Raw genomic sequence first — 27,240 nt, forward strand, 5'->3', positions numbered from 1 at the left:
GACATCCCACGGACGTCAACTTCAATGCATTCTTATTTGCTCCCTGTTAATCATGGAAGCTTCAAACAACTTTATAAAGATCGCTGACATCTAGTGGAATCCGTAGGAGTTGCGAACTGAATCCTTTCTCACTATGGTATCTAATAAACAATGACACTAAATAGTACAGCCACAAAATTCTCATTTTTTAAAATCTATTTTTCTCAGGTTTTTGCCTGCAATATGAGTTTTGTTATACTTACAGACACCATTCAAACTGTTTTAGAAAATTCAGAGTGTTTTCTATCCGAATGTGTTAATAATATGCATATCCTAGCTTCTGAGTTGGTGTAGGAGGCAGTTAAAAATGGGCACGTATTTTTTTCAAAATTCTCAATACTGCCACCGTGGCCCGTAGAGGTTAAATGTCAGGAATTGTGAAAAACTGAGTTTAAATGTATTTGGCTAAGGTGTATGTAAACTTCCGACTTCAACTTTTTTGGTCCTCCAATAATCGGTATCGGTTTCGATGTTGAAAAATCATAATCAGTCGACCTCTAGTGTCTTAAACAGTTGCGCCACTCAGGCACTGTATAACCTGACTGGTCGGGAGTGGGCTACAGTACTACAGTAAGAGCAAATTAATCCTAAAAGAATGAAAATCTTAGTGTAACAACAGTTTAAGTAAGTAATATTGAAGTCGTGCACAATTTTCATTTTTACTTAGAGACACAGTTGGAACCAGAAGCATAATCAGTGCTCTATCTCCCCCTTGCGCTGGTCTGGAGCAATGAAGTGGTGATGCAGGGTACTATACTAAAGCACAAATTACCTCTAAATCCTGCAGCATAATCGCTAAACATTTAGAGGAGCAACCACTGTACCAACGGGACATTAAAAACTGTCATATCTTATTTTCCACCAAGTCGTGGCTGTACGACGACATTAAGAACATACAGCTGGCGGTTTATACACTATCAGCAGGATAGAACAGCAGCCTCTGGTAAGACACGGGGCGGAGTCCATGTATATTTGTAAACAACAGCTGGTGCAAGATATCTAAGGTAGTCTCAAGGTTTTTCTTGCCTGAGGTAGAGTATCTCATGATAATCTGTAGATTATCCTCCTAATCCCTTTTTACAAGCAAAAATGAAAGCAGGATGCACCAGTGACTCAGTCTACAAAAAAGTGGGCAGATAAAGCAGATGCTAAACTACAGGACTGTTTTGCTATCACAGACGGGAATATCTTCTGTGATTCTTCCGACGGCATTGAGGAGTACACCACATCAGTCATTGGCTTCATCAATAAGTGCATCGATGATGTCTTCCCCACAGTGACTGTACATACATACCCCAACCAGAAGCCATGGATTATAAGGCAACATTTGCACTGAGCTAATGGGTAGAGCTGCCGCTTTCAAGGAGCGAGACTCTAACCCGGAAGCTTATAAGAAATCCCGCTATGCCCTCCGACGAACCATCAAACAGGCAAAGCGCCAATACAGGAATAAGATCGAATCGTACTACACCGGCCCCTCGCTCATCGGTTGTGGCAGGGCTTGCAAACTATTACAGACTACAAAGGGAAGCACAGCCAAGCGCTACCCAGTGACACAAGCCTACCAGACGAGCTAAATAACTTCTATGCTTGCTTCGAGACAAGTAACACTAAAACATGCATGAGAGCGTCTGCTGTTCCAGATGGCTATGTGATCACGCTCTCCGCAGCCGATGTGAGTAAGACCTATTAAACAGTCCGCAAGGCCAGACAGATTACCAGGATGTGTACTCTAAGCATGCGCTGACCAACAGGCAAGTGTCTTCACTGACATTTTCAACCTCTCCCTGTCTGTGTCTGTAATACCAACATGTTTCAAGCAGACCACCATAGTCCCTATGCCCAATAACACGAAGGTAACCTGCTTAAATGACTAACGACAGGCACTCACGTCTGTAGCCATGAAATGCTTTGAAAGGCTGGTCATGGCTCACATCAACACCATTATTCCAGAAAGCCTAGACCCACTCCAATTCGCATACCGCCCCAACAGATCCACAGATGATGCAATCTCTATTTTACTCCATACTGCCCTTTCCCACCTGGACAAAAGGAACACCTATGTGAGAATGCTATTCATTGACTACAGCTCAGCATTCAACACCATAGTGCCCTCAAAGCTCATCACTAAGCTAAGGACCCTGGGACTAAACACCTCCCTCTGCAACTTGATGCTTGACTTCCTGACGGGTCGCGCCCAGGTGGTAATGGTAGGTAACATCACATCCGCCACACTGATCCTCAACACGGGGGCCCCTCACGGGTGCGTGCTCAGTCCCCTCCTGTACTCCCTGTTCACTCATGACAAAAGTAATAGTAAAAAGTAACTCAATAAGAATAACAATAACGAGGCTATATAGAAGGGGCACCACTACTGCTACAGTGTGCAGAGGTACAAGTTAGTTGAGGTAATTTGTACATGTAGACTTCCCTGTAGCTCAGTTGGTAGAGCATGGTGTTTGCAACGCCAGGGTTGTGGGTTCGATTCCCACGGGGGGCCAGCACAGGAAAAAAATTAATTGTATGAAATTGTATGAAATGTATGCATTCACTACTGTAAGTCGCTCTGGATAAGAGCGTCTGCTAAATGACTAAAATGTAAAATGTAAATGTAGGTGGGGTTGAAGTGACTATGCATAGATAATAAACAGCGAGTCGCAGCAGTGTACTAAAAGGAAGGGGGGTCAGTGTAAATTGTCTGGTGGTGGTTTTATTAATTGTTCAGCAGTCTTATGGCTTGGGGGTTTAGGAGCCAGAAGCTGTCGAGGAGCCTTTTGGTCCTTAACTTGTCGCTCTAGTACAGCTTGCCGTGCGGTTGCAGAGAAAACAGTTTATAACTTGGGTGACTGAAGTCTCTGACAATTTTATGGGCTTTCATCTGACACCGCTATCGTGTCTTTGGCTATGCCGGATTAAGTGATATGACATGCTATTCTATAAAATAATTTCTCTGTAATTAATATTACCTGTTTAAGCTAATCAGGTAAATGTAATTAACTAGAAAGTCGGGGCACCACGAAATAATGTTTATAGAGCTGTTATCTTCCGAATAAACTCTTAAAGACCTAGTAACCGCCCATTTGGTAAAAGAAAATGCAAGGAATATTTACTCTGAGCTGCGCTTCAATAGGTTGGTCGTAGATGGAAGGCCGGGTTGCCCAGCAGGGATCTCTTGCCCTCTGAAGAATGTATCTGTTGGTAAACTGGATACGTTGTAGTATCATTGTGTGTTAGACTGGATACGTCGTCCGTCCTTTCCTAGCCCACGTTTACAGCAGCTGCTGCTAACTCAACGGCTAGGAGGTATCACTTCTGGAGTGAATACGAGTTCAAAGTTCATACCAAGTTGCCATACTTTTAAGCTCGTGCTATATTCTAGCTGGTATAGTCGAAATTCATCCTTTCGGCGTGTCGATCGTCACATTGAACACGATGCTAATTTCGTTAGGTTATTATCTGAGCCCTTTTAATTTAGGACCGTCGTCCTCGGAACAGAAAGTTGAATTTTCGTCAACAGGTTTATATAGTGGTGAAAGAAGGGCGTGTTTCATATTTTACAACCAAAGTCTGTTCACTTGGGCGGGGCCTCTGAGTGAGTAGAGTTTCTCTATGACAAACCGTTCTCTCATTTAAGAAGCTAAAATTACATTATCTTTTCACAAATAGTTTCATATTTAAACATTTAAATTGCACAACATTTCCATGGGAATCTGATAACTAGAATGTGACGACTTTCCAAGATACAGTTTATGTCACCCTGTCATTAGTAGTAATGTCTTAGACAACAACTGATCTGAGATCATATTCATTAAGTACCAACGCATATTTTTAATTGGTTGGATTACCGAAGTATGGTTCTTAATGCCATTGCATTAAGCCTTTGTGCTGTGCTCCATTCGTCCCTCTGCAGGACTGGTATGAACACGGGACGCCGGCAGTATTCTGGATGTCAGGCTTCTTCTTCACCCAGGCCTTCCTGACGGGAGGCCAGCAGAACTATGCCCGCAAACACACCATCCCCATCGACTTGCTGGGCTTCGACTTTGAGGTGCTGGATGACAAGGAGTATCGCCAGCCCCCAGAAGACGGTGAGACAGACAGAGGGTGGAGGGATGGAATGGTGAGAGAGGGCGGGAGAAGTAAAAGGGTGAAGTAGAGAAAGAGATGAGGGATGTGATTTCTCCTGATTAAATCAGGAATTCCTGCTTTTCTGACACAATACTCCACTGAAACTGACCTATTCCTGAGCCAAAATCCTGCTTTTCCAGTTTTTGTTTTTCCTGATCACATCCAGAGCAGTTTTAGAGAGGGCAAGTGGGAAGAGAGAGAGAAAGGTGATGGAGAGAGAGTCTGAAAGGTAAGGGTTAGAGCGAATGGTGGGTAGCAAGAGACTAGAGAGAGAGTATGGAAAGAAAGGTAGGTAATGATTGGAGAATAAGAGAGAAAATAAATCGATACGGAGAGAGAAAGAGGGACGCTCCCTTCCTCTGTCCCCAGCCCTGCATCACCTTCTCAAAGGAAATTATTTCAATTCACACGAAATAAGCCATTGAATTTGTTAGAAATGTGTTCAAAACATTTTGTATCATGTTGTACTGCAAACTCTCCATCAGTCCCCTGCTGCTTTTTCATCAGCTTGCCATGAGGCTACTGGCTTCAAGAGTCGAGGCCACAGTTACACTCGAGTACAATATTAAAATTGTACTCTGTGCATCATATTGAAATTGTACTCTGTTTTGTGTGTGTGTGCGTGCGTGTGCGTGTGTGTGCGTGTGCGTGCGTGCGTCAACAGGTGGTGTGCTAGGTAACATGATTCTGTTACATCTGATTGTATGTGTGTTTCTCAGGTGTGTACATTTATGGGCTCTACCTTGACTGTGCACGTTGGGACAGAAAGACCAAGCTCTTGGCTGAGTCCTACCCCAAAGTGCTACACGACGCCATGCCTGTGGTGAGTGACTCATCACAAGCTCACAAATTACACCTGAAGCAATACACATAAAGATTTGCAACAAACATCAGGAAATTATTTGCGTGAAAGATCATATTAAACTATTTTTAGGGGTTCACAGCGAAGCAAAATCTATTGTTATTCTTAGATTTTTTTCTAATTTGGCACACAGAAACTAGAGGCCATGAGTAACTTGGTCAAAAAGAATGGTGCCAATTGACCTATAGGTGCAGTGTTATAAGCAGTCTAACGTAAACCCTCATACAGTTGAAGTCGGAAGTTTACATACACCTTAGCCAAATACATTTAAACTCAGTTTTTCACAATTCCTGACATTTAATCCTAGTAAAAATTCCCTGTCTTAGGTCAGTTAGGATCACCGCTTTATTTTAAGAATGTGAAATGTCAGAATAATAGTAGAGAGAATGATTTAGTTCATTCATCACATTCCCAGTGGGTCAGAAGTTTACGTACACTCAATTAGTATTTGGTAGCATTGCCTTTAAATTGTTTAACTTGGGTCAAACGTTTCGGGTAGCCTTCCACAAGCTTCCCACAATAAGTTGGGTGAATTTTGGCCCATTCCTCCTGACAGAGCTGGTGTAACTGAGTCAGGTTTGTAGGCCTCCTTGCTCACACATGCTTTTTCAGTTCTGCCCAGAAATGTTCTATAAGATTGAGGTCAGAGCTTTGTAATGGCCACTCCAATACCTTGACTTTGTTGTCCTTAAGCCATTTTGCCACAACTTTGGAAGTATACTTGGGATCATTGTCCATTTGGAAGACCCATTGGAAGACCCTGACTGATGTCTTGAGATGTTGCTTCAATATATCCACATATTTTTCCTTCCTCATGAAGCCATCTATTTTGTGAAGTGCGCCAGTCCCTCCTGCAGCAAAGCACCCCCACAACATGATGAAGCCACGGTTGGAATGGTGTTCTTCGGCTTGCAAGACTCCCCCTTTTTCCTCCAAACATAACGACGGTCTTTATTGCCAAACAGTTATATTTTTGTTTGATCAGACCAGAGGACATTTCTCCAAAAAGTACGATCTTTGTCGCCATGTGCAGTTGCAAACCGTAGTCTGGCTTTTTAATGGCGGTTTTGGAGCAGTGGCTTCTTCCTTGCTGAGAGGCCTTTCAGGTTTTGTCGATATAGGACTCGTTTTACTGTGGATATAGATACTTTTGTACCTGTTTCCTCCAGCATCTTCACAAGGTCCTTTGCTGTTGTTCTGGGATTGATTTGCACTTTTCACACCATAGTATGTTCATCTCTAGGAGACAGAACGCGTCTCCTTCTTGAGCGTTATGACGGCTGCGAGGTCCCATGGTGTTTATACTTGCGTACTATTGTTTCTAAAGATGTATGTGGTACCTTCAGGTGTTTGGAAATTGCTCCCAAGGATGAACCAGACTTGTGGAGGTTTATAATTTTTGTCTGATTTCTTTTGACTTTCCCATGATGTCAAGCAAAGAGGCACTGAGTTTGAAAGTAGGCCTTGAAATACATCCACAGGTACACCTCCAATTGACTCAAATTATGTCAATTAGCCTATCAGAAGCTTCTAAAGCCATGACAGGCACAGTCAACTTAGTGTATGTAAACTTCTGAACCATTGGAATTGTGATACAGTGAAATATAAGTGAAATAGTCTGACTGTAAACAATTGTTGGAAACATTACTTGAGTCATGCACAAAGTAGATGTCCTAACTAACTTTCCAAATCTATAGTTTGTTAACAAGAAATTTTTGGAGTGGTTGAAAAACAAGTTTTAATGACTCCAACCTAAGTGTATGTAAACTTCTGACTTCAACTGTACATATGACTAAAATGTATGGGATGGAGGGATGAAAGAAAGAGCGATAACACAGAGAAAGCTGCCATTGCTGCACTACTATCACACATTTTCCAACTCTAGGGACATAGACCTTCAAGAAAATCACTATGAGACATTATCACTGCAAGTGAGGCCATTAGGAGCATTGGGCCAGTAACCGAAAGGTTGCTGGATCGAATCCTCGAGCCGACAAGGTAAAATATGTTGTTCCGCCCTTGATTAAGGCAATTAATCCAAATAATTGCGCCAGGGTTGCCGTCAATTATGGTTGATCCCCTGGCTGTGACCCCACTCTGTGAGGGTGTCTTAGGGGGAGTGGGATGACTGGAATATGTCTCCTTCCAGACTCACGTTAAGCATCTCCAATCCAAAATTAAATTTAGAATCGGCTTCCTATTTTGCAACAAAGCATCCTTCACTCATGCTGCCAAACACCCTCGTAAAACTGACTATCCTCCCGATCCTTGACTTCGGCGATGTCATTTACAAAATAGCCTCCAACACTCTACTCAGCAAATGCAGTCTATCACAGTGCCATCCGTTTTGGCACCAAAGCCCCATATACTACCCATCACTGCGACCTGTAAGCTCTCGTTGGCTAGCCCTCGCTTCATATTCGTCGCCAAACCCACTGGCTCCAGATCATCTATAAGTCTTTGCTAGGTAATGCCCTGCCTTATCTCAGCTCACTGGTCACCATAGCAGCACCCACCTGTAGCACGCGCTCCAGCAGGTATATTTCACAGGTATATTTCATTGGCCACCTTTCCTTCCAGTTCTGCTGCCAATGACTGGAACGAATTGCAAAAATCACTGAAGCTGGAGACTCATATCTCCCTCACTAACTTTAAGCATCATCTGTCAGAGCAGCTCACAGATCGTTGCACCTGTGCATAGCCCATCCAACTACCTCATCCCCATATTGTTTTTATTTTTTAGCTCCTTTGCACCCCAGTGTCTCTACTTGCATATTCATCTTCTGCACATCTTCTGATATATCACTCTAGTGTTTAATTGCTAAATTGTAATTACTTCGCCACTACGGCCTATTTATTGCCTTACCTCCCTAATCTTACCCCATTTGCACACACTGTAATAGATTTTTTATATTGTGTTGTTGTTTGTGTCACACTGCTTTGCTTTATCTTGGCCAGGTCGCAGTTAGAACTTGTTCTCAACTGGCCTACCTGGTTAAATAAAGGTGAAATAAATAAAAAAATATGCAAAAAACACATTTCACACCTGTACAGGTTACTTCCTTGTACATACAGTGAAACAGGACTGCATAAGCACCCTCTAATTATTATTATTATTATATTACTACTACATGTAATGGACAGCCTACATGGCCACTTGATTATTTGTAGTGGCAGTTTAGACAAAAACAGACACGCCCGCCTCACACTACCTTCTTAGACAGTTAGCTAATGTTCACAAACTATTTTCCTTGTTGAACGCATCTCTGCCCTGCTCCAGCACAGCTTTTTGGGGAATTGACATAGTGTGTCATGTCACATTTGGTAATGCACCCTACATAGGGAGCTGTAATGCAACATACATAGGGATCTGATATGTTACATGTTATACACCATTTATACAGTATTACATAAGCTTATAGAGGATTTTCAAAGCATTAATATTGTGCTTATTAAGACTTTATGTATGCTATTATTATAAGTTGTAGTTTGTTTAAAGTGGGATTGTACATGTAAATATCAGTTTTATAAGTAAGGTCTAAGTAAAACTAACACTAAATAGCTTTTGTGATGCAGTGTGTTTGAATCCTGGCCTAAGTGCTAAGATCCTGATGATGTTTGTTGCAAATGATTCAGTATCTACTGGGTTCCCATTGCATGTCAGGACAATGTCTCCATCTTCCCTCGATGCATAATGTTATACTTACATAAGCTTCACAGTGGTTTCAGAGGATAAAGATGAATGTATTCTTTTCCCATTAATTCCACCGGGCATAGAGAGAGAGGGATAATATCTTCCCATGTATCAGTGGACCCAACTGTAGTTAAACTGAGCAGATACTATCTATATTCTGTGTCTTAACTCCTATGAGGCAGCTCTTTTTATCAGACTACAATACCCTGTAGGTGCCAAGGAGAGTACAAACAACAACAAACGGCAGAATAAAAAATTATGCTCCGTTGTTCAACCCAGGAGATTGTTCCCAGCTTTGTGTTCAAAGCTCTATCTCAGGGCCTCACCCAGCCGCATCAATTTCAGCCCAAACATGGCAAGCGCAATAACAAAGTTTGTCCTCTCTTATCCTCCCCTAGTTTTCTAGCGGGCTTCTTAATTACAACTTGATGTGGTGTATGAATAGTGTATTAAGTAAGACATTAAAATAGATTGCTAGTGGCAGATTCCTGCAAGAAGCTCCCAGACAAAGTATAACTGATTGCTTTGTACGTTTTCTCAGTTGTTTTTTCACCCCCTCTTCTTCTTTGCCCTCACAATGCCGGCTGTTGAATAATGCACAAGCATTCTCTTTTTAATATTCAGACATTTCAGGGCAATCTTATTATCAAAATTTGTTTTGACAAGAGCAGAACTTTATTAAAAATGTGTTTATTATTTGTGGGGGAAAACACAACACTGTCAGATTTGAAATGCAAATCTAACCAGCAGCTCCTGCTATCAAATTAGATGATGATTTCACAAACTTGCTTTTGTGAGAAGTTGAGTGTTCCAGTTTATCCCTTTTGTTTTACCAGACCTGCTAATGTACCCCAGGGACTCACTCTCTCACTACTATTGTTTCAAATGTTATGTCACCAAATTTCCAACTGGTTTAATTGTTTAATTCTCTGATGTTGTCCCAACTTTCTTCCTCATATCCATTCTCCATTCCATTTCCTAAAACCATTATCCCACCTTGTCTTTTCTCCTCATCATTGTCCTCCTGCCTACTCCTCATGTGGACATCATCCCCCTCTCTCCATTCTTATCCTCCATCCATTCTTCCCTCTCCTGCCCCCCAGATGTGGCTGAAACCCATCAAAAGGCAGGACATCCCCCAGCGTATGTGCTACCTCTCCCCCGTCTACAAGACCGGCGAGCGCCGCGGCACACTCTCCACCACTGGCCACTCCACCAACTACGTAATCGCCATGGCGCTCAACTCGGACGTGCCCGCCGAGCACTGGATCAGACGAGGGGTGGCGCTGCTTTGCCAGCTCAATGCATAGACTTCCCCTATGCTCTGTTTTGCACCTACTATTTATCCAGTTTTATGTAAGAAGAGTTATGAAAAGGATGTTCTCTGGCTTGTTTTTTTTCACACAGTGCTTCATGAATGTATTGCTGAGAATAATTTGTAATGATATTTGACTTTGATGGGCTACGGAAGCATACACAAAAGCACAAGTGATGAGGATGAGCCCAAAACCTTATAGATGCAACGCCTCTATACCCACAAGCACAGGACATTGAACTTTTGCATGTTTTCGTAGCCTTGTGTTACATAATTGAACATCAGCCTTAAACTCTTAAAATTTGACACAGCTGATTGCACAACAGCTGAGTCTTTCAACATTTTCATTAGTCTGCCAACAATGATTCCCATTACATTTTCACAATAATTCTTGATTTCCATGATGTATCTGTACATAGAGCAACATTTTAGAGCAACAAAACTTTCTTTAAACTAATCAAATTTTGTTTCAAATTCTCCAATGACAAATACAAACACAGATTGTTCTTATTCTATCTTGTTCTGAGGGCAGCTCTGCAGAATCAAATGTGATCAGAGATGAGTCATTCCACCACTAGAGTGCCTTTTTGCTAAGGTAATTTGGTAAAAAAAAAAAAAAAACGGTTCAACTTCATAGAAAACATGTTTTCCCATCTCAAGAGTTTAAATTAAGAAAAAATACTATAGTAGGTGTCAATTAAAGTAACAGGGTTGAATTTTTTTTTTTATCTTAAAACAGCCATAACTCCCCTTGTGACAAAGAGGAAGGGAAGATTGTTGTGTGCAACAAGGATGGGGCAATACAATGCAAACTTCACATTAAAAATGAAATTGTTAAAACGTTTCTAGTTTATTCTAATGAGGGACAAATATAAATGAATCACTAATCACGTGAAATAAGTAATAATCTTAAAAAATGACTTGGCTCACATCAACACCATCATGCCGGAAACCCTAGACCCACTCCAATTTGCATACCGCCCCCAACAGATCCACAGATGTCGCAATCGCACTCCACACTGCCCTTTCCCACCTGGACAAAAGGAACACCAATGCTGTTCATTGACTACAGCCCAGCGTTCAACACCATAGTGCACTCCATCACTCCCCTTCTTGGTCAAATAGCCCTTACACAGCCTGGAGGTGTGTTTTGCGTCATTGTCCTGTTGAAAAACAAATAATGGTCCCACTAGCGCACACCAGATGGGAAATGCTGTGGTAGCCATATTGATTAAGTGTGCCTTGAATTCTAAATTAATCACAGATAGTGTCACCAGCAAATCACCCCCATACCATCACACCTCCTCCTCCATGCTTCACGGTGGGAACCACACATGCGGAGATCCTCCATTCACCTACTCTGCATCTCTCAAAGACACAGCGGTTGCAACCAAAAATCTCAAATTTGGACTCATCAGACCAAAGGACAGATTTCCACCGGTCTAATGTCTATTGCTTGTGTTTCTTGGCCCAAGCAAGTCTCTTCTTATTATTGGTGTCCTTTAGTAGTGGTTACTTTGCAGCATTTCGACCATGAAGGTCTGATTGACGCAATCTCCTCTGAACAGCTGATGTTGAGATGTTTGTTTCTTGAACTCTGTGAAGCGTTTTATTTGGGCTGCAATTTCTGAGGCTGGTAACTCTAATGAACTTATCATCTGCAGCAGAGGCAACTCTGGGTCTTCCTTTCCTCTGGCAGTCCACATGAGCGCCAGTTTGATCATAGCGCTTGATGGTTTTTACGACTGTACTTGAAAAAACTTTAAAAGTTCTTGACATTTTCCGTATTGACTGACCTTCATGTCTTAAAGTAATGATGGACTGTCATTTCTCTTTGCTTATTTGAGCTGTTCTTGCCGTAATATGGACTTGGTCTTTTACCAAATAAATCTTCTGTATGCCCACCCCTACCTTGTCAAAACACAACTGGTAGTCTCAAACGCATTAAGAAGGAAAGAATTTCCACAAATGAACGTTTAACAAGGCACACTTGTTAAATGAAATGCATTCCAGGTAACTACCGTAATTTCCGGACTATTAAGCGCACCTGAATATAAGCCGCACCCACTGAATTTAAAAAATATATATTATTTTGAACATAAATAAGCCGCACATGTCTATAAGCCGCAGGTGCCTACCGGTACATTGAAACAAAGGAACTTTACACAGGCTTTAACGAAACACGGCTTGTAACAAAAATAAATAGGCTTTAACGAAACACGGCTTGTAACAAGAAATACAAAATTAGCAGTAAGCTTTAGTTGTCTTTTTGCACTGAGTCAATTCCTCACGCTGCTGTTTCCAACGTCTTATCGACTCATTAAGACCAAGCTCCCGTGCAGCAGCTCTATTTCCTTTTCCAACAGCCAGATCAATCGCCTTCAACTTGAAAGCTGCATCATATGCATTTCTCCGTGTCTTTGCCATGATGAGGGTGACAAAATGACTACCGTAATCAGAATGATGGGAAGTTTGAGAGTGCTCGATTTAATCTAAACAGTAAACAAAAAAGTTGTTTGACCTTAACCCGTTCGGCAATTTCATTGGTCTAATGAAAGCTTCATGCCGCCAAAACACTGAGCACGTCACAGAATGAGTTTTTTTGAGAAAAAAAAGTTTGAATGCGGGAAAAATCCATATATTAGCCGCGTCATTGTTTAAGCCGCGAGGTTCAAAGCCTGGGAAAAAAGTTGCGGCTTATAGTCCGGAATTTACGGTACCTCAAAAAAAGATCAGAATTGGGCTGCCTGTGTAAATGCAACCTTAGAGACATAACATAGGCAGTTTGAGCTACCAGGAAGTGACGTTGCAGACCAGCTCATTGCTGTCCCTTCTCATTGAGTAAGGGGTACCTAATGGGGTACTGTAGGCTGCCATTAGCAACAAAATTATCCTGAACTTATTCTGTGTGCGATTTTAAAATAATCAGTTCAAGGACATAGAGTACATCTGTTGTATTAGAAGCAATTATTGGTACCATAGATTTTTTTTTAAATAAATCATTATTTACACATAGATTGACCATGAAGATTGCAATATTTCCATTCACTATAATGGGGGATCCTATTTTCTGCTAACAGAAAAGTTAAGAAAAACCCTTGAATGAATAGGTGTATCAATTTTTGACTGGTACTGTATATGTTATGGGATGTATAGACATTATGGACAGTATGTGGATAGAGTATTTAGTATACAGTTGAAGTCGGAAGTTTACATGCACTTAGGTTGGAGTTATTAAAACTCGTTTTTCAACCACTCCACAAATCTCTTGTTAACAAACTACTCTTTTGGCAAGTCGGTTAGGACATCTACTTTGTGCATGACACAAGTATTTTTTCCAACAATTGTTTACCTCAATTGGAGGTGTACCTGTGGATGTATTTCATGCCTTACCTTCAAACTCAGTGCCCCTTTGCTTGACATCATGGGAAAATCAAAAGAAATCAGCCAAGACCTCAGAAAAAAAATTGTAGACCTCCACAAGTCTGGTTCAGCAATTTCCAAATGCCTGAAGGAACCACGTTCATCTGTACAAACAATAGTACGCAAGTATAAACACTATGGGACCACACAGCCGTCATACCGCTCAGGAAGGAGATGTGTTCTGTCTCCTAGAGATGAACATACTTTGGTGCGAAAAGTGCAAATCAATCCCAGAGCAACAGCAAAGGACCTTGTGAAGATGCTGGAGGAAACAGGTGCAAGAGTATCAATATCCACAGTTAAACAAGTCCTATATCGACATAACCTGAAAGGCCTCTCAGCAAGGAAGAAGCCACTGTTCTAAAACCTTCATAAAAAAAGCCAGACTACGGTTTGCAACTACAGATGGGGACAAAGATCGTACTTTTTGGGGAAATGTCCTCTGGTGAAACAAAAATAGAACTGGTTTCACAATAATGACCATCGTTATGTTTGGAGGAAAACGGGGGAGGCTTGCAAGCCGAAGAACACCATCCCAACCGTGAAGCACAGGGGTGGCAGCACTTCACAAAACTTCATGTTGTGTGGGTGCTTAGTTGCAGGAGGGGCTGGTGCACTTCACAAAATAGATGGCATCATGAGGAAGGAAAATTATGTGGATATATTGAAGCAACATCTCAAGACATCAGTCAGGAAGTTAAAGCTTGGTCACAAATGGGTCTTCTGAATGGACAATGACCCCAAGCATACTTGCAAAGTTGTGGCAAAATGGCTTAAGGACAACAGTCAAGGTATTGGAGTGGCCATCACAAAGCCCTGACCTCAATCCCATAGAAAATGTGTGGGCAGAACTGAAAAAGCGTGTGCGAGCAAGGAGGCCTACAAACCTGACTCGGTTACACCAGCTCTGTCAGGAGGAATGGGTTAAAATTCACCCAACTTATTGTGGGACGCTTGTGGAAGGCTACCCGAAACGTTTGACCCAAGTTAAACAATTTAAAGGCAATGCTACCAAATACTAATTGAGTGCATGTAAACTTCTGACCCACTGGGAATGTGATGAAAGAAATAAAAGCTGAACTAAATCATTCTCTCTACTATTATTCTGACATTTCACATTCTTAAAATAAAGTGGTGATCCTAACTGACCTAAGACAGGACAGTTTTACAAAGATTAAATGTCAGGAATTGTGAAAAACTGAGTTTAAATGTATTTGGCTAAGGTGTATGTAAACTTCCGCATTCAACTGTATCTGTAGAATACGTAGGATAGAATAGTGTATTTTCAGCAATAGTTGAATAGGATGGCATTGAATAGAATACCGTATAAACATATGAAATGAGTAGGTACACAGTATGTAAACATTATTAAAGTGACTAGTGATTCCATGTCTATGTAAATAGGGCAGCAGCCTTTAAGGTACAGGGTTGAGTAACCACGTGGTAGCTGGCTAGTGACAGTGACTAAGTTCAGGGCAAAGTACTGGGTAGAGTCCGGCTTGTGATGGTTATTTAAGTCTGATGGCCTTGTGATGGAAGCTGTTTTTCAGTCTCTCGGTCTCTGCTTTGATGTACCTGTACTGATCTCGCCTTCTGGATAATAGCGGGGTGAACAGGCCGTGGCTTGGGTGGTTGATGTCCTTGATTATCTTTTTGGCCTTCCTGGGACAATGGGTGCTGTAGGTGTCCTGAAGGGCAGGCAGTGTGCACCCGGTGATGCGTTGGACAGACCACACCATCCTCTGGAGAGCCCTGCGGTTGCTGGTGCTGAAGTTGTTGTACCAGGCGATGAAACAGCCCGACAGGATGCTCTCAGTGGTGAATCTGTTAAAGTTTGTGAGGGTCTTAGGGGCCAAGCCAAATTTATTCAGCCTCCTAAGGTGTGGGTTGACCATTTCAGATTGTCAGTGAAGTGTTTGCCGAGGAACTTGCAGCTTTTCACCTTCTCCACCGTGGCCCTGTCGATTGTGGATGGGGGCATGCTCTCTCTGCTGTCTCCCTCTGAAGTCCACGATTAGCTCCTTCATTTTGTTGATGTTGAGGGAGAGGTTATTTTCCTGGCACCACTCCGCCAGGGCCGTCACCTCCTCTTTGTAGGCTGTCTCATCATTGTTGGTAATCAGGCCTACTACTGTTTTGTTTTCTGCAAACTTGATGATTGAGTTGGAGGCGTGCGTGGCCACTCAGTCATGGGTGAACAGGGAGTACAAGGACGGGGCTGAGCACGCACCCTTGTTGGGCCTCTGTGTTGAGGATCAGCATAGTGGAGGGGTTGTTTCCTACCTTCATCACTTGGGGTCGGCCCGTCAGGAAGTTCAGGTGTTTAGCTTGTCCGGAAGCAAGACATCGGTGTCCATGATGTGACTGGTTTTCCCTTTGTAATCTGTGATTGTCTGGAGTCCCTGCCATGTACGTCTCGTGTCTGAGCCGTTGAATTGTGACTCCACTATGTCTCTGTACTGACGTTTTGCCTGTTTGATTGCCTTACGAAGGGCATAACTGCACTGTTTGTATTCAACCATATTCCCATTAACCTTGCTGTGGTTAAATGCAGTTGTTAAATGCGGTGGTTAGCACTTTTGTGCGAATGCTTTCAGTTTTGTGCGAATCTATCTACGGTTTTTGGTTTGGTTAGGTTTTTCTAGTCACAGTAGAAACATCATCATCTATATATACTTCCTGATGATGAATACGTCAATGTTATTCTCAGAGGCAACCTGGAACGTATCCCAGTTTTCCTCATCTGTGACCAATCAGCTCAAATCTGTCTGTTGCAAAATTTGAAAGTGTTTTTTATATTGGATAAATGTAGAGACTCAGAGCTACAAAATGGTATATCATACACTACAGTTGAGGAACCATGGGAAAGTAATTCTGCTTTGAAAGTTGATATATTTGTAAACTCACTTTTGAGAAAAAGGCATTTGAATGTTTTGGTACTGCTACTGGATAGCCCTTCTTCGTCTACACACATTCAGCATTGTTCACACCTTCTTAAGCTTTAGCCCCAGCAATCTCTTTAAGGGGGAATAGAGATAATAAGGGCAGGCATTTATTTCAAGTACAGAGGAAAGTAGAGGAGGGGAGGACAGCAGGAAGGGACAGAAGAGAGGAGGGTGTTTTTGCAAGATTAAGAGTGGGACACAGCCAGTTGAATAAGTCCTTAAATGTGATAGTAAAGCATCTTTCAGGAAAGTGTGATTATTGTCAGGAAACAGAGATCGTGGAGCATGTATTGCTACAGTGTGGGCAGTATCAGAGGGAAAGAGAGAGGCTGAGATCTAGTATGAGGGAGAAGGGGATACAGGAAATTAGTCTAAAGAGTATATTGAGTAGAACGTCATTAGATATAGTCTCAAATATTTTATCTTTTTTAAGACCAACCGCCGATAAACCCCACTGAAGAAGGAGAATCTCTATAAGGGTTGATCCGAGCGTTGTCTATTAACAGCAGTCAAGCACCCAAGCTAACTTGCTAGCTACTTCCAGACACAAATGAGAGAACAGCTCACTGAATATTACTCACTCTAGCATAGCTGGTTAGGCTGTTATGTTATCCAGAGCGTTGGTGACTGCAACTGTGCTGTCAGATTGTCCATTCGTAAATTCAGAGTGTTTCGCTCTCATAGCGCACACTGGACGCTCTGGCCAATGAGTAGGGTTGATCCGAACTTTCTGACCTCACAACAGCAGTCAAGCACCCAAGCTAACTGGCTAACATTGGCTAGCTTGCTAGCTACTTCCAGACAAATGAGAGAACACCCCACTCTGATCATTTTACTCACCCTAGCAGAGCTGGATAGGCTGTTTTCATGTTATCCAGAGCGTTGGTGATTGTAACTGTGCTGCTGGCAACAATTGAATTATGTTTTTTTTGCAGACGTTTACTGACACCGCCAATATTCAACGGGTGTTGTGTGTTCTTAAATTCATGAGTTATTCTGTGCTCTGATACACTCAGACATGAGTGTTCTGAAGTCGGAGTAGATGGCCAGACGGAATATACGTTAGCTAGCTAGCGAGCTAGGTAAACAATGTACCATTATCCCAACTCATCATGTTACTACCCTGCATGAATCTGCAGGTAGCTAACCAACCAGGTTCAATGTTAGCTAGCTAACATTTGGCTATAGCTAGCCAAGCAAATGGCTCTGAGATATGTATAATAAGATCATACACGTAACGTTTGCTACCGAGCCAGCCAGCTAATGTTAGCTAGCTAGCTAGGTAAACAATGAACCATAATCCAAACTCATGACTTTACTACCCTGAATGAATCTGCAGGTAGCTAACAACCAGGTTCAATGTTAGCTAGCTAACATTTGGCTATAGCTAGCCAGGCAAATGGCTCTGAGATACGAATAATAAGATCATACACAAAGCGTTACCTAGTGAGCCAGCCAGCTAAAGTTAGCTAGCTAACTAATAGTACACTTTAACTTGAAATGAAACAACTTTCTGTCAAAATTAGAAATGTGTAATATCTGAAAATGTAGCTACCTAGACTATCTTACCCGTATCTCCTATCGGATGCCATGGTTTCACTTAGTTTGAAGATGTAATCCAGAGACAGGTGTTATCTCCATGTCCTTAGCTATCATACTCGAATTCCACTGATTTCAAAACTCTGTCCTCCAGAAAGTGGAGAGCAACACTTATGCAGTTTTCCTACACGATACATGAAAAAAATCAGTGTTAGACAGGATTACCTAGACATACTGACCAGCTCAAATAGAAATGCTATATGGCAGATCAATCCAAACTCATCTCTCAGTATGGCTAGCAGGAAGGTTGCTCACTTTTTCTTTAGCTAAACCAAATAGGCTCGTAATTTAACTATTTTATTCGTATTTAAAGATTGCATTCAAGTTTGTTATTAAGGCACATGAAAGTTGACATGTTCAAGAAGGCATTTCTGCCCAAAAAAAAAACATTTTTAATTTTTTTAAAGACCTACGACATACGTCTAGTTTCCTGAAACGGCTCTCATATTTGCTTTGCTAAAGTCTCCAGCTACAATAAATCCATTAAAATATGTGGTTTCCAGTTTGCACAAAATACAGTGTAGTTTCTTGAGGGCCTTCGTGGTATATGCTTTAGGGGGAATATACCCAGCTGTAACTATAAGCGGTCGGCATTTGATTGTGAGGTATTCTCGGTCAGTGAACAAAAGGACTTGACTTCCTGTACCTTATCACAATCACACCATGAGTAGTTAATCATGAATCATACACCATTGCCTTTCTTCTTCCAAGAGGGTTCTTTGTTCTTGTCTGTGCAGTGTACTGAGAACCCAGCTGGCTGTATGGACAGGGACAATGTGAAAAAGAGTATGTTACAATCCTTAATGTCTCTCTGGAAGGAGATCCTCGCCCTGAGCTCATCTATTTTATTGTCCAGAGACTGAACATCACCGAGTAATATACTTGGAAGTGGTGGATGGTGTGCATTTCTCTTGAGTTGTAGTTTCTTTGGAATACTCATTTCTCTTGAGTATTCCAGTCCGAATATCTCTTCTCCTCTGGCGACATCTTGGAGCAGCCTCTGGAATAAGTTCAATTGCCTTGGGCAGTTTGAACAAAGGATCCAATTCAGGAAAGTCGTATTTCTGCTCAAAATGCTGGTGAGTTACTGCCGCTCTGATATCTAAAAGTTATTTCCGGCTGTATGTAATAACACAAAAAAAGTTCTGGGCTAATAATGTAAGAACTGATACACAAAAAAAATAAAAAATGCTGCAATGTTGCTTAGAAGCAGAGCTGCCAATTCTGTCGGTGCCATCTTACTAATATCAGAAATGGGATGCCTGTGTAAATGCAGCCCATGAGACTCCATCTTAACCTACTTAACTTGGCTTCAATGCGCTATTGTGTCTTCACATAGGAATGGATGGTGTCACGTAATCGATGGCCTTTGTCCATTCATACACTACATAACCAAAAGGATGTAGGCGGCAGCGTAGCCTAGTGGTTAGAGTGTTGGACTGGCAACCGAAAGGTTGCAAGATCGAATCCCCGAGCTGACAAGGTACAAATCTGTTGTTCTGCCCCTGAACAACCCACTGTTCCTAGGCTGTCATTGAATTTGTTCATAACTGACTTGCCTAGTAAAATAAAAAAATGCACACACCTGCTCGTCAAACATCTCATTACAAAATGATGGGCATTAATATGGAGTTGGTCCCCCTTTGCTGCTATAACAGCCTCCACTATTCTGGGAAGGCTTTCCACTAGATGTTGGAACATTGCAGCGTTGACTGCATCCATTCTCGACAAACCATTTAGTTTGGCCTTTGCTTTGTGCACGGGGGTATAGTCTTGCTGAAACAAGAAAGGGCCTTCCCCAAAATATTGCCACCAAGTTGGAAGCACAGAATCGTCTAGAATGTAACATAAAAATATCCCTTCACTGGAACTAAGTGCCCTAGCCCGGACCATGAAAAACAGCCCAAGACCATTATTCTTCCTCCACCAAACTTTACTGTTGGCACTATGCATTCGGACAGGTAGCGTTTTCCTGGCATCCGCCAAACCCAGATTCATCCGTCGGACTGCCAGATGGTGAAGCGTGATTCATCACTCCAGTGAACGCGTTTCCACTGCTCCAGAGTCAAATGCGTACGCCACTCCAGCCGACGCTTGGCATTACGCATGGTGATCTTATGCTTGTGTGCGGCTGCTCGGCCATGGAAACCCATTTTATGTAGCTCCCAACAAACACTTATTGTGCTGATGTTTCTTCCAGAGGCAGAACTCTGTAGTTAGGTTTGCTACCGAGGCCAGACTATTCTACCTGCTACGCGCCTCAGCAGTCCTGTTCTGTGAGCTTGTGTGGCCTACCACGTGGCAACTGAGCCGTTGTTGCTCCTAGACGTTTCCACTTCATAATAACAGCACTTACAGTTGACTGGGGCAGCTCTAGCAGGGCAGAAATTATTTAACAATTTAACAACTCTTCAGAAAGGCCATTCTACTATCAATGTTTGTCTATGGAGATTGCTTGCTGTGTGCTCGATTGTATATACCTGTTAGCAATGGGTGTGGCTGAAATAGCCGAATCCACTAATTTGAAGGTGTGCCAACATACATAGTGTATTTGGTCATTGGGTACGGCAACCTGTGTGTACTAATATTGCTATTAACTGTCATATGCAGTACTATAATGACCGTATAGTTAGGCTAATACATTACTACAAATACTGAACAAAAATATAAACGCAACATGTAAAGTGTTGTTCCTATGTTTCATGAGTTGAAATAAAACCCACATTTTCCATATGCACAAACAGCTTATTCCTCCCAAATTGTGTGAACAAATTCGTTTACATCCCTGTTAGTGAGCGTTTCTCCTTTACCAAGATAATCCATCCACCTGACAGGTGTGGTATATAAAGAAGCTGATTAAACAGCATGATCATTACACAGGTGCACCTTGTGCTGGGGACCATAAAATGCCTAGAATGTGCAGTTTTGTCTCAAGTTTTGAGGGAGTGCGCAATTAGAATGCTGACTGCAGAATAGTCCACCAGAATGTAATGTTCATTTCTCTACCATAAGCCGCCTCCATCGTTTTATAGAATTTGGTAGTTCGTCCAACGGGCCTCACAACCACAGACCACTTGTAACCATGCCAGACCAGGACCTCCACATCCGGTGTACTGCAGTGGTTTCCAATTTGCGAGTCTATGGACTAGCTAGCGCCTAGCTACTCTACTATCACACTGTGTTATTTGGGCAAGCCACAGTCGCCTGAGACTGTCACCGCCACGGCGTGAAACGATAGACATTGATAGGACACACATCCAAATGTATGATAGATGGGGGCAATGGGATGGCGTCACAGGTGCACTAAGCATGGATAATGGGACACACCACATTATTAGGGAGGGGGGACGTCAACGATGACACACTGCACTGGGTTATGATGGATGAGCATAGGGCTGCTGGGCCGTGATAGCTGCCTCTCTGAGCCGTTGGGTAGCAGTCTGGGGCTGAGTTCTCCAGGTTGGGAGTCAGCCATTTCATCTATCTTACACAGACCGTTGACGAACTCTGCCTCTCCATTATCTGAGAGAGAAGCTCCAATGTAGTGGGACGTATCTGCTGATGCGAGCCGACAATATGTGAACTTATCTTGTTGACAAATGTATTTTGAGACCAATTTGACTGTGACATGACTTTTCGTTTCCTATGACAGTTTTCAGAGGAATGGGGGAGAGTATTCAAAGTGTTACTTGCGTAGGATAGTCTCCTAAAGGAAGGTGGCCTTAGCAATAGTGTTAGTATCAACTAGATAGGTGTTTGTTGATGGGAGACTCCCATTGAGGTATTCCTTCAGTACAGCATCTAAGCTGCATCATGCCCCAGTTTGGCTCACCAGAAACAGAAGCAGCATGGGATAGAGAAAGGAAACCAAACAGAGGGGTAGGGGAGGGAGGGGAGAGTAAAAGTGTAAACATCATCTGACTGCATGATCATGAGATATGTATAAGCCACTGCTTCTGATTTATGGAATGGAGGTACGGGGAGCATGAATGAGAGCTCGATCACCATGCATACAGGAGACTGGAACACCACATAACAAAAAAAAATATATTTTTAAGGCCAAGAAGCACAAGTACTGACACATGACCCCATATTTCCCTTTCCTCTTCCCACCCTCCCCCACTAGAAGCCAAAGTCAATAAGGATCTGGTCTTCAAAGATGAAAATGAGCAGCATGATGGTGAACTCAGTTAGCAGGCCCAGGTTCTAGAGGACAAAGTGGGCCAGCTGGCAGCGCTTATGTTCTTCACTGTGGCCGTGAAGCATCTCTGTAGCTAGAGTAGGGGAGAGAGAGGTCTCAATGTAGTCAGACACCATATGGAACCATGAACTATATAAATGTTAAACACTAGGAGGCGATAGAGGTCATTACACTGTACTGGATTTTGCCATTAGGATAGGTGTTCCAAACCTTTCAGGCCTGCGATCCCATTTTGATATCAGAAAATTATCACGACCCCACCATGTGAAAAAAGTTATGTCATCAACATTTCTTTTTGGGGCTATGAAAATCAATTATAATTCATTCCGACAATATTTTTGACAGTATTTAAATCTGGTAGGGTGGAATAAGTCAAGGGGTATGAATACTTTCTGAAGGTACTGTAATAAGTGCAAATATTCATTCCCCTTGACTTATTCCAGATTTTGTGTTACAGCCCGAATTCAAAAAAAAAAATGTCTCACCCATCTACACACAATACCCCAGAATGACACAGTGAAAACATGTTTTTTGAAATGTTTGCAAATGTATTGAAAATAAAATACATATCTAATTTACATAGGTATTCACACCCCTGAGTCGATACTTTCTACAAGCACTTTTGGCAGTGAATACAGCTGTGAGTCTTTCTGTGTAAGTCTCTAAGAGCTTTCCACACCTAGATTGTGCAACCTTTACCCATGGCTATTTTCAAAATTCTTCAAACTCTGTCAAATTGGTTGTTAATCATTGCTAGACAACCATTTCCAGGTCTAGCCATAGATTTTCAAGTAGATTTAAGTAATAACTGTAACTCGGCCTCTCAGAAACGTTCACTGTCTTCTTGGTAAGCAACTCCAGTGTAGATTTGGCCTAGTGTTTTAGGCTATTGACCTGCTGAGAGGTGAATTTATCTCCCAGTGTCTGGTGGAAAGCAGACTGAACCAGGTTTTCCTCTAGGAGTTTGTGAGTGCTTAGCTTTATTCCGTTTATTTTTTATCCTGAAAAACTCCCAAGTCCTTAACGATTACAAGCACACCCATAACATGATGCAGCCACCAATATGCTTAAAAATATGGAGAGTGGTACTCAGTAATGTTTTTTATTTAATTTGCCCCAAACATAAAACTTTGTATTCAGGACAAAAAGTGAATTGCTTTGCCAAATGTTGCCTTGTTGCAAACAGGATGCATGTTTTGGAATATCTTTATTTTGAACAGGCTTCCTTCTTTCACTCTGTCAATTAGGTTAGTATTGTGGATAAACTATGTTGTTGATCCATCCTCAGTTGTCTCCTATCACACCCATTAGAACTCTGTAACTGTTTTGAAGTCACCATTGCCTCATGGTGAAATCCCTGAGCAGTTTATTTCCTATCTCGCAACTGAGTTAGGAAGGACGCCTGTATCTTTGTAGTGACTGGGTGTATTGATACACCATCCAAAGTGTAATTAATAACTTCACCATGCTCAAAGGGATATTCAATGTCTGCCTTTTTTATTTTTACCCATCTACCAATAGCTGTCCTTTGCTAGGCATTGGAAAACTCACAGACGATTATTAAAGCTCAAACCAAGTTCAGACAGCTGAACAGACAAAGGCATTTTTCCACCAGCACAAGTATATATACCCCAAAAGTCTCTTCCTTCCCTCTAAACATTACATCTTTATTGCTTTGCAAGAAGTTAAGTGATGTGGGAAATAAACTGCTCCTTCTCTCTTAATGTGATCTGACCTCGGCCTCCATTCCTCACTAATCCACAGCTCTCCACCCTTATCAGTGACCAAAACCATGTGATTGCCTTTCCTTTACTCAGTACATTCCACGCCCCTGGCTCATATCCAACCTTAAATGACTCTACCATATACATTCCTCCTACAGATAACCATTACATTCTGGTGTAGAAACCAGACTGTGGCCCTTCTCATGTAGTGGTCTATTCCATATCGGAGGAGATCTGTCACGAAGATACTAAGGCACTGTTGATTTTCTTAGCTGGAAATGGTCACAAAATGTCCCCCTCTAAGATGCAGTTGTGTAAAAGTTTGGTTAAGTATTTGGGTCATGACATTACTTCTAAGGATCATGCCATCTCCAAAGAAAGGCTTGAGTCCCTGTCTAAACCTGTTACTCCACACCACATGATGTCACTGATGGGAGTGGCTGGTTACTGCCACCCATGGTTGAAAGATTAAGTGGAGACAGTACAGCCTCTGCAAAATTGTATTCATGGCAGAAAGATGGAAATGTCTGAAGTGGTGGAATGAATCAGCCTTGATTAAGTTAAACAGGCTCTACTGTCGAGCCCCTGTTTGGGTTTGCCTGACCACACCAAACCATTCCATCTTTTTGTCTCTGAGAATCATGGATTTATGTCTGCTATGTTGACACAGTACCACGGAGTTGGCTATAGGCCTGTGGGGTACTATTCTAAGCAGTTTGGTTTCCTGCCTCCGCTTTGTTACTGAGGTGGTTTGGCATGTTCATATATTGTAGCAATGACTGAGTTGTTCTTGCCATTATTAAACAGACTAAAACTGCCCATTTTACGCCTGCCAGATTACTGGATTATCAGAACATTCTGTTGACAATGTCTCATGTTACCCTGAAAAGATGTACAGTGGTTGCTCCACTAAAAGATTTGTGATTATGCTGCGGGACTTAGAGGTCATTTATGGTTTAGTATGGTACCCTGCGTCACTACTTCATTGCTCCAGACCAGCGCAAGGGGGAGTTAGAGGACTGATTATGCTTTTGGGTCCTACTGTGTCTGTAACTGACAATGAATGGGTGACATAAACCTAAATAGAAACTGATAATTGTGCACAACTTCAGTATTACTTACTAAAACTAAGGTTTTTATTATTTCATTTTGCTCTTACTTTAGTACTGTAGCCCACTCCTGACCAGTCACATTGTACAGCGCCGGAGTGGCGCAACGGTCTAAGACACTGCATAGCAGTGCAAGCTGTGTTGCTACAGATGCTGGTTCAATAACCGTGACTGGGAGACCCATGAGATGACTAAGATTTTGGTTTATCTCCCTCTAAAAACACATATAAATAATTCTAAATAACTTTATTTACAAATTAGTAACAATGTCTCACCCAATGTTCAAGAATGGCCTTTTTCTTGCTCATTTTACTTTATTTGAAAGCGAAATTATCTCCAAAATATTGTTATTTTTTAAACAAAGTGATTATTATTACTATTAATTTAGAATTATATAAAAGCCACTTGGATATTCTCACAGAGATATTATTAACCCTGTTATTAGCAGGACAATATTTATTGGTTATGGCTCCCGAGTGGCGCACAATGGGACTGCCTTCCAGTTCTCCAGCTGTATCCACTGAAACAGCAGTGGGCACGCAAGGTTCCAGGCACGAGGTTAGGTGGCATGGGATGGGCCTAGCCCATGGGGAAGGGAGGAAGGGGGGTGGACCCTAACCCCGCCCCACTGGGTAGCACAGAGCAACACTTTAAGGGGCATTTCACTAATAATGGCGCTGACTAGGGAAACGTTCCCGCTGTTCTTAGTGCCAGTCTGCACGTTCAAACTAAAACAATGTAACTAATAATGATGTCAAAAATGCCCCTTAGATATGAATTCGGAGGGCAGATATTATTAAATATTAAAGCATTAGACCTCTCACTAAAAGGCTTCACTCAAAAGTCATACTTAAATCCAAACTGGATTTAACGAAAAAGACATGAAAAGCTCACATTTGTAAATCCCAAACTCTAAAAGTAATTGGAAAGATGGGGGGAGATACAAATTATTTGTGACATTGTGGTTACAATAAAGAATGTAAACAAGATGCTGTGTTTTTATTTACAGTAGTGATGGACAGCTGGTGGCATTTGAAAACATGTTTTCAAACACTTGTAGCCCGGTTAGCAGGACAATACTCTTTATAGCCCTGCTACTGTAGGTGTGAACATCCCCCTACCTGCAAAAAATGACATTGCGACCAAGAGAACAGATGAAATGGACATTGTTTTCATCAAGCCAGCTTCTTTCTATGGTGCTACCTGTTCCAGGGTTAGGACCGTAGACACGAGAGAACTTGATAATGAGCCAGAGCTGAGATAATCACCAAAACTAAAAGGTATTTTGGTTTCAGTGCATGTTGTGTAGGCATACTGTGTAATTTACTAAATGATTTACTAATAAAATCAATAATTAAATAAAGGTTAAATGAAATAAAAAAATTGTGTACTAAAAACGTGAATGTGTTTTTGCAGACCATACAAACATGCCAACAACCATCCGTGGAGATCAGTGGACAAAGGGCTGGACAATGGGCCGCACTGAAAAAATGCGTGGTTGCCAAGAAAGCGGTTAGTTTATATAGATTCTTAAAATGTGTACACAGCATATGTGTGTTGGAGTCACTTTTAATTCTTAATTGATCTACCGTTTTTATCATAGGCCATTGTAATCGATGGGGGCTCAGGGTGGTACCATTCTGCTCATCTGATGAAGGTGCACATGGATCAGATTCAAACTTTGAAGACCGAGATCGAGTCATTGAAGGCAGACCAGCAGAAAGAGAAACATTATCGGAGGGCAGAGATACGGGCGACAGCTGACGCATTGGTCCAGAGCTATGCGGCATTGGCGGAGAGACAGGCAGAGAATGACGCGAGGAATGAGATGGAGTCACAATCCATGCAGGCACACCTGTGATCTCTGGAACTCCACCTCCGACAGGCAGAGTCAACATACCTGGCAGATTCATCAGGTTGTCGGTTCACCCTGACATTTCCATTCCTCTTCTGACAACAGAACTCAACCAACTGCTCACCAGGCACAGCAAGCGCCATCCGGACCGTTATGCTGTTCTGCTATAGCCTAACAAACAAATGCAGGTGGCTTATATCTTCAAAATGCTTTAAATGCTTTATTATCCAAATATAAAAGCATATACTGTACAGTACTGTATTTCTTCATCAGCATCTTTATGCTTTCGTTCATAAAATAATGATGAAAATACTCTTTCAAAATGCAGATGTTTATTTAGTTATGG

The 27,240-nt window shown here is 41.9% G+C and overlaps 1 protein-coding gene and 1 long non-coding RNA gene across 3 annotated transcripts in view; both read left to right on the plus strand.

Annotated features, from left to right (window-relative positions):
- dnah7 (dynein, axonemal, heavy chain 7) overlaps positions 1-10,878 on the plus strand; it is a 247,939-nt gene extending 237,061 nt beyond the window's left edge. Inside the window, exons 66-68 of one of the 2 annotated variants that reach the window (XM_029710817.1) lie at positions 3,950-4,127; positions 4,887-4,990; positions 9,827-10,878. In XM_029710817.1, the coding sequence (XP_029566677.1) occupies positions 3,950-4,127; positions 4,887-4,990; positions 9,827-10,033 (489 nt within the window). In that variant the 3' untranslated portion in view covers positions 10,034-10,878. The remainder of the gene's footprint in view (positions 1-3,949; positions 4,128-4,886; positions 4,991-9,826) is intronic. The other variant, XM_029710818.1, reaches the window with a different exon arrangement.
- Positions 10,879-26,487: 15,609 nt separating this feature from the next.
- On the plus strand, positions 26,488-26,758 carry LOC115161499 (uncharacterized). Its single transcript, XR_003869268.1, has 2 exons — positions 26,488-26,551; positions 26,643-26,758. It is a non-coding gene; the product is annotated as an uncharacterized LOC115161499 (long non-coding RNA).
- Positions 26,759-27,240: the final 482 nt, after the last annotated feature.

This window comes from Salmo trutta, chromosome 24 (genome assembly GCF_901001165.1).
Source record: "Salmo trutta chromosome 24, fSalTru1.1, whole genome shotgun sequence".
Taxonomy (NCBI): domain Eukaryota; kingdom Metazoa; phylum Chordata; class Actinopteri; order Salmoniformes; family Salmonidae; genus Salmo; species Salmo trutta.